This window comes from Triticum aestivum, chromosome 2A (genome assembly GCF_018294505.1).
Source record: "Triticum aestivum cultivar Chinese Spring chromosome 2A, IWGSC CS RefSeq v2.1, whole genome shotgun sequence".
Lineage (NCBI taxonomy): Eukaryota > Viridiplantae > Streptophyta > Magnoliopsida > Poales > Poaceae > Triticum > Triticum aestivum.
Window position 1 is genome coordinate 459440879 of NC_057797.1, and position 8384 is coordinate 459449262.

An 8384-nucleotide genomic window follows, 5' to 3' on the forward strand; every position below is an offset into this window, starting at 1 on the left:
ATGATGATATGGCGTTGTTGGGCACCCCTATCCTGCAAAATTTTCCTTTGGCTGGCTCTCCAATACCCCTCTGGACGTCTCATAGGAGATTGCGACACGGCTTGCAAGACCAAAGCTTTGTCTGTTTCCTTTGTGATCAAGAAGAAGGCACTGTGGATCGTATCCTCCTTCAATGTGTGTTCTCTTGGTAGGTCTGGCACCTATGTTTCGCAAGGGCAAAGATCACTATTTAGATTCCTACGGTGACAAATCGGCTTGAACCTTGGCGGGCTTCCAGTAGGAAGCTTTTTCTGAAGATCTATCGTAGAGGTTTTGACACTATGGTTGCTCTTGTGTGCTGGGGCTTATGGAAACAATGGAACAGAAGAGTCTTCGGAAGGAGAGATATCTTCAATGAGTGGGAGCTTGCGTCTCTTATTTTCCAAGAGCTCAAACTTTGGGCTATTACGGGGAAGAAATGAGTGCTACCATTCTGTTAATAGCCGACTAGATCTGTAGGATTGGTGTGTTCTTTCTAGCTTGCCTTGGGTGTTCTGCTAGACAGTGTGTAATCTCTTATAATTAATCTCTACCTTCTATAAAGTTATGGTATGCCTTTGTCGTACTCTTGAAAAACGGTGAAATTTGCTCTCATTTGCTCAACAATTTGGAGGACCATATCTATCCATATGATATTATCAAACAACATTTGCTGACTTTCGTAACATTATAAGCTGGCATCCAATGATGACATTGTCAAATGCCGATTTACGCATGTTAGACAGACTTCCTCACACTCTGTAAGCATTTGGCACCGAACGGTTTCACCGTCTTTCCAATTGTGCTTAATTAGATGGCCCGAGAAAACCTGTTACTCCACGTATAAATAAATGTGGTGGAATGCGCTGTATACTCACCATTAATGGATATGCTTATTCAAACCAAGGCATTCAGTATCAAGGTGTTCTCCACTGCCCACTTATATACAGACTTCGATGCATTTCAAATCCATGTACATCTTCTTCGTTGCTCTGTACAGGTTCCAAGTGGATCTCACAACAACAAAAGCTCAAACATCACAAAAGAATGCTAGTATGACTGAGGATTGGTTAGTATCATATTCAATCTTTTCTACAACACGCACAGCACCAGAGATATTCATATCCTGAAGCTGGCTACCTAGCGGAGTTCTAACTTAATCAGTGATAGTGACGCGCTGTCTCCTTGTTTTCCCATTTCTGATTTCGACTGGAACCTCTTGCTGCTGCTGCTGCTGTGACGACCGCCGGCGACCAGCTGCGGCGACGCTCTCGTCACCTGCGACCGCATTCCGCCCGCCGAACAGCCCGTCTATCATGGTGATCACGTCCCCCGGCGTCAGTCTGGCCACAGCGCCCTGCCGCCGGTAGAAAAGCCTGTACATCGGCACCACGGCCTCCTTCGCCGCCGCTCTCAGCGCCACCCCCATCTCCTCGTCCGCCGCCACCCACCTCTCTTGCATCGCCACCATCTGCACCACCGCCTCCTCCACCGCGCCGCCGCGAAGCACCTTGCTCCCCCACGCCGCGCGCACGTACACGTCAACGTACCCGCGCGCCTTGGCCCTCTGCGCCTCCGCCCACTCCTCCCCGAGGATCCGCTCCAGCTTCGTGCCGCCGCCCACCTTCTTGGCCACGTAGTGCGTGTTGTTCGCCAGGAACAGGTAGCTCAGCGCCGGTTCCCGGTAGCTCCCGGCCTTGGCGTCCAGCTTCCGTAGCAGCACATGCACGAGCCAGCCGATGGGGTTCGACCACACGCTCAACGCCGGCGAGGACGACGACGACGACGAGAGATCCGACGACGAGCCCATGCTGCCAGAAGCGAGGGATGACGTGTCCGTCAACTGCTCTGGTCCTACTCCGACTCCTTGCTGGTAGAAGTATATGTGAGCCAGCGCGTTCTCGTAGTCGGCGAGGAAGCTGAGATAGTTCATGACGTAGCGGGTGAGCGGGTGCACTGCGCCGCCGGGCACCGTGCCCTTGGACGGCTCTTTCTCGATGGCTGCCTCGAAGCTGGCCACCATGCTCCGGACCGCCTCGCTGACCTTGGTCGTCACGAGGGTGACGGCGCGGGAAGTGACCTCCGACTTTTCCCCGAACGCGGAGACGATGGCCGGGAGTACGGTCTCGGTGAGCGCGTCGTGGACGTCGAGCACGCGGAACAGACGCTCCGGCGCGCGCCGTGCCCGCCCGACGGCAGCCTCGGCGACCGCTAGGATGTTGGTGGCGTGATCGTCCGCGATGGCTCCGAACACCGCGTCGCCAACTCCCTCGTTGTCGGCGACGAAGACGCGGTCGCAGAGCTCCCGCTCGGCTGAGAAGACGGACGTGAAGGCGACGCGCGCGCCGGCGAGCCAGGACTGTATCTTGGCGTCGACCTGCTCCCAGGAGAGCTTATGGACCTGCGCGTGCTGCGGAGACAGTGAGAAGCCGTGCAGGCGCTGCAGGTTGGCGTTGACCGCCGCGCGTCGGCGCGCCTTGAAGATGGATACGCACTCCTTGCCGTACCCGGCGGCCATCATGGCCTCCGCGACCACGCGAAGGTGAGCACAGGCGTCTACCAGGCTTTGGTCATCCTCTTGCTCGTCGTCATCATCAGCATCATCATCATCATCTTGGCGGAAGTGGAGGACGGCGGGGAGGGAGGTGAGGAACAGCTGGAGCTCGCGCTGGAGCCTCCGCATGGCGGTGTCGAGGAGCTCCTGCGCGTGGATGAGGCCATGCCCCCCGGCGTGGAGGGCGTCGGCGGCGGTGGCGGCGCCAGAGGCGTAGAAGAGCATGGCTCGGTGGAGGTCCTTGGCGGCGCGCAGGAAGGCGTCGACCTCGTCCGGGGTGGAGTCGAGGAAGAGCGAGTTGCCAAACGAGTCCTCGTCCGGGTGCCACTTGTCGAGCAGGATGGCGGCCGCCGCGACGGTGTTGTCGACGACGGTGGCCGGGAGCGTGCGGCGAGGGGCCAGGGGGCTCCGGCCGCCGGCGCGCGTCATCGTTGGTTGCAGCGGACAAGCGACGCTCGATGGGCGGGCGAAGCGTGTGAGGGAAAGAGACCGTACGTTGCTTAGCGGCAGAGTTAGCTGAGCTGAGCGGTGCCTTGGTTTGCAAGGAGGCGAGGCGGAGTTTGTTAAGAGGATACGATGGCCGGCAGGGGGTACTTATAGACGGGCGGACGACTCGGCGTTCCTCCATCGGAAATGTCGGTCAAACTCAAACGTGACACCGCGTGCGTCAGCCTGCCTCACGAGGATGGGCACAGGCGCGTTGCGTTGCGTTGCGGCCGTGCATTCGAATAGAGTATGGCACGCGGGGAAACAGCGTGATGAAATAGTAGTGTACTACTCCGATTTGGACTATTAGCTAGTAATTTGGAGTTAATGATGTGGAGATTGGACTGCAGCGTAAGCTGGTCTCTCCACCCAAATACTCCTACTCCTACCAGGGCCAGGTACGCTTTTGTTGCCGGCGCTACACGGCATTTACAAGAGAGCAACGCGTAACTGATCGCATTGCACAGCCTCCTCGAAGCTGCTTCGACCGCTACAAGGCGTAAATACAACACACGCCCTCAAGAGACAAATTTACCTCGCAGCTCAGCCTTGCGTTTTGTCTCCATGCTTGTCATAAAATTACTTAGTTTATATGCACTGTACGGGGACGTTTGCCCTGTTGCCTCTCTGCATTGTTGGAGTATAATGTCCAGCTCTCTTTTATAATTTAAGTTTTTGATGAATTCAAGCATGCAGTTCAATACTGCCAAGTAAATGATGGTTTTAAAAAATGAAGAAGAAAAGATCAATGTTACTTTGGTGCCCAAACATCATATGCCGGTAAGATCATCTCCACGGCGAACCCGTAAACTTCCCGCAACCGTCCGGACCAAACTATTCAGACAGCGAAAGCCATCCAACACCGATCTGCCGCATTCATACACCTCCTCGCCGTAAACCGGGGATAAAAATGGGGGAGGTTTGCGGGAGTCCGGACCGCTCCCAAGCGCCCTTCTGGCCGCCCTGACCCACCAAAAAAACTTGCACCCCGCCACACGCGCTCCCGTCCGACATCAGCTGCCCGCATTCATGCTGTTGTAGAGTGTGCCGCTCCGCATTGAAGACGGATCAGGGCGGACGCGACCTCTCACTGCCTCCATCATTGAAGCGGCGAGCCGGTCGGGGAGCGCCGGCTGCACGTCCGGCTGAACACGCCTCCTCGCCGCATTCATACGCTTCCATTAATCCTGCGTCGAAACCAAGAAACCTACTCCGGCCACACGTCCGTTTATGAGCGGGCCGACATTAAACGCAACGTCGGCCGAGCTTCTCCCTTCCACCCTCTATTTAAACGATGGCAGGCACCGGGCAAGAAACACACCCGTCGGCTACTCCTCCCATCTTCTCCTTCATCATTTTCTCCACCATTTCGATGGCATCCGACAGTCAGGAAGAGCAGTTCTTCGGCATAAAAGCCAACATGGTGGCCCGCCGAGCCCGGCAATACGAGCAAGGCAGATCGCTGCTCCACCTCCCTCCCCTAGGCCGACGGAGCAAGTTGCCGCTCAAATCTAGCGCGTGGTTCACCAACTCGCCGCCCCAAGCCAGCTCGCGGAGGAGTGGCGAGTTGCTCCAGGCCGGCACGGACGGGAGCACGGCGGCACGGGCATACACGACGCCGCGTCATACCGCCCCTCCAGTGCCATGACCGCGCCAACGCCGTCGACGCATGCGTAGCCGCGCCATGCAGATAAAGAAAGAAGGCGGGTGCGCAGAGGAGATCGACGAGTCGGTGGCCAGTGCATCCGCTGGCAACTATGGGGAAAAGTAGAACACGGGAGGCCGTCGCCGCTTGGGTCCTAGGAAGGCCACCGCCAGCGCATCGCCGACTTGCACAGCCGGTGACGTGCCCGGTTTCTTCTTTATTTTAGACCACTCTGGCCTGGGCGTTCATGGAAACACCCTTCCCCTTCGGTTGAAGCATCCTCTTCGCCACGCTCTGATGAGCGGCGCAGCTAGACATAGGGAAGATACGGGGGAAGAATATGCCTCCAGGACTCCCAGCAGTCCGGTAACGAAGGGATCCGCCACGGCTGGCCATAGACTAGTGTAGTGTATCCATGTCGTGGGAGTATGACCATACGTGCACATAGTTTTAACCGTTTAGTTAAAATATTTTCAAAATGTAACCGTTTGCGTCCAGTTTGTATGAAATCCGTCATATTTGATAAAATTCAGTCGAGTTTGCATAAAAATCCGATCGTGTTTGCACGAATTTCGTCTGATTGGTTTGAGTTATGAAAAATGTATGCAGTTAACGTTGGATGGTTGTGCATCCGTGTCCGTAAACGGATGCGGAAGGTTTTTTGCGGGTTACAGTTGAAGATGCAATTAATGGCTTTTGTATGTCGACACGAAGAGAAGAGGCACGTCTTGCCTGTGAGCCATTAATGCTTGACACTGGTTGTGGGTGCCCTTAAGGGATTGACACGTCTTAGGATCTAGTCTTGACCAACTCATCCATATTTTGTTTAGTCAGAATATAGTTCAAACTTAAATCTTCAAAAATGATGACGCGTGTATTTTACAATGGGGTGGGTAATCGTTTTATGAAGAGTTTACAACAGAACTCGAGTTCGCTACGTGGCAATCGACCATTGCACCTGAACTCAAACTTATGGAATTATGTTTCATTAAAATTAACAAATTCAGCAAAAGAAAATGCTTTGGTAAATTAAGTTGCAGGAGTTTTCTTATGTCTAAGTGAGATGTCTTGTCGATATGATGTCTTACCATTGAAATTTGTGCAAGGGTGACGAAAATCATCATCAGATAAATGGCTAGCACCATCGACATATATAGAAAGTTATAAAGTCTACTTAGAGTGTAAAACAAATGCAAAAAATGTACTCCATTAGCTTAAGTGGAACACGCCTCAATATTAGAAAGGTGTGCCATCTAGAAATGCGACTACGAAAGGTCAGTCTAGGTCCATCAGCCCGCACGACGACAACTCTAACTATTATTTTTGTTGTTCATATCAGCGTTCCCTTAAATATTTCAAAGTTTAAGTTTTTTTTATATATATCTTGTCTCTAATCGACTTATACGACACGTTTTTATGGTGTTTGCCCCCCCCCCCCCCAGCTTATCGTTTAGTAACTATCAACTCACTCCCCCTCCCACCCCACCTATCAATACAAATATGGGGTTGCGGGAACTCGATCGTGTGAGGGCCAGATTCACTTGGACTAACCGCTAAGTCGATCCGACTCGTTCGGTCCTCGATCGGGTTTTTGTCTCCCCTGAGTGGGACATCCGATGTCCCCTAGCATCGCTGCGGGCGATCACGCGGATTGGGTCAGATCATGTACCCCTTCTCCTCTGCTTGGAGAATGAACGTCCTCCGCTGCCGCCACGCTTCCGTTTTGAGACGTTCTGGTTGCGCCAGCCAGGCTTCACTGCTGCGGTGGTCGGCCGTTGGTGTGAGGCGCGGGACGCTCCCCATAGGGCCATGTCGGCCGTTGACTCTTGGCATTTCTGCGCCAAGCGGTCACGGCAGTTCATGAAAGGATGGGGTGCTAACGTGGGTCGGGACATCCGTGAGAGGAAGAAATCTCTCCTTGACGACATCCAGGCCCTCGACCTACGGGCTGACACTACTGGTCTCTCGGCAGACGAATGGATGCGTAGGTACGACTTGGAAGATCAGCTCACGGTCATCTACACTGAAGAGGAAGCCTACTGGCGCATGCGAGGTACACAGAATTGGGTCCTCAAGGGGGACGCCAATACTGCCTACTTCCAGGCTATCGCTAATGGCCGTAGGCGCCGCAATTCCATCCCCCTCTTGTGGGATGGCCTGACCCTCCTCCAGCGCCCGAAGGACATCCGGACGCATGTTGATGGCTTCTACAGAGACCTATTCTCTGCCTCCCCTCGGGGAGGTCTTGCTCTAGCGCAAGACATTTGGCCTGCTCACTGCTGCGTCTCGCCGGCGGACAATGCGGCCATCACGGCCCCGTTCTCCGAGTAGGAGGTCTGGGCAGCCATTAAGGGCATGAACTCCTCCTCGGCTCCTGGCCCGGATGGCCTTCCAGTGACGTTTTTTCAGTCCTTCTGGGAGGTGATCAAACCCGAGGTGATGGCCCTATTTGACGAGTTCATGGCTGGGACCATTGACCTCGGCCGGCTGAATTATGGGGCAATCACGCTCATTCCTAAGGTGCCGGGTGCCTCGGACATCCGACAATTCCGGCCGATTACGGTGATTAACGTCATCTTCCGCATCCTGGCCAAGGGGTACGCCATTAGGGTGGCCCCTGATGGGGTCATGTACCTAGGGTAGGGTCACAGACCTGATCTAAGTACCCTGCCCAAGGACACCCTTAGAAGAGGTCACCTTCCAGTCGACCAACGAGGGACTCACTCGACTGACTTGAAGGACTCGACCACGAAGACTCACTCGACCACAAGAAGGTCAAGAGGCACTCTGCACTGCAACGGCCTGTAATTAAGTAGACTTTATGATAGTAAAGACACTTTATGTGGAGCGTTACCAGTAACGCCTCGGACTTAACTCACCTTAAACCCTCTCCTACGTGGGCTGGCTGGGGTCCTGGCACACTCTATATAAGCCACCCCCCTCCACAGGTAGAGGGGTTCGGCATCTTGTAACTCATATACATATAATCCACTCGACCGCCTCCGGGCTCCGAGACGTAGGGCTTTTACTTCCTCCGAGAAGGGCCTGAACTCGTACATCTCTTGTGTTTACAACCTCTCCATAGCTAGGACCTTGCCTCTCCATACCTACCCCCCACTCTACTGTCAGGCTTAGAACCACGACAGTTGGCGCCCACCGCGGGGCAGGTGTTTTAGCAATTTTGTGGAGAAGTTGCGATTCTTCCGAGTACTTTCATCATGGTGGCTGCTGGATTTTTGGTCGAGGGTCGAGAGATCCGTCTCGGCGCTCTCACCTTCATCGCTGACGACTCCGCCTGGCTCCAGGAGGCTCCACTCGACGTTGATGCGCTCCCCGTCCGCGGTGCGACACATTTTCGCGCATGTGTCCGCGGCGTTCTGCTGCGGCAACCGTCGACCCCGTATCGGTCGACATCCCCATCGACCACCCTCCCGGTCTCCCGTCAGCGCAAGCGCTCGGGCCGGTCGAGGATTCAGCGGTGGGTGAGGCACGCGGTGGCTCGCCAGACGGCCACCACCCAAGTTGCGGCAATCGAGCCCGACGAATCTCTCTACGGCCTGTTCGATCTGTCGACTGGTTCCGTAGAGACCGCATCCGAGTGCGATAGCAGTGATCCAGCGGCAGAAATTCTGATGGTCGACGGGCCCCGCAGTCCCCCTGGCTTCGCCCGTGATGGTGGAG

The 8384-nt window shown here is 54.9% G+C and overlaps 1 protein-coding gene across 1 annotated transcript; it reads right to left on the minus strand.

The window, feature by feature from the left end:
* Window positions 1–963: 963 nt before the first annotated feature.
* On the minus strand, window positions 964–3131 carry LOC123188988 (exocyst complex component EXO70H1). The gene has a single exon (XM_044601302.1). The coding sequence runs from the start codon at window positions 2999–3001 to the stop codon at window positions 1175–1177; it is 1827 nt and encodes a 608-aa protein (XP_044457237.1). The 5' UTR covers window positions 3002–3131; the 3' UTR covers window positions 964–1174.
* Window positions 3132–8384: the final 5253 nt, after the last annotated feature.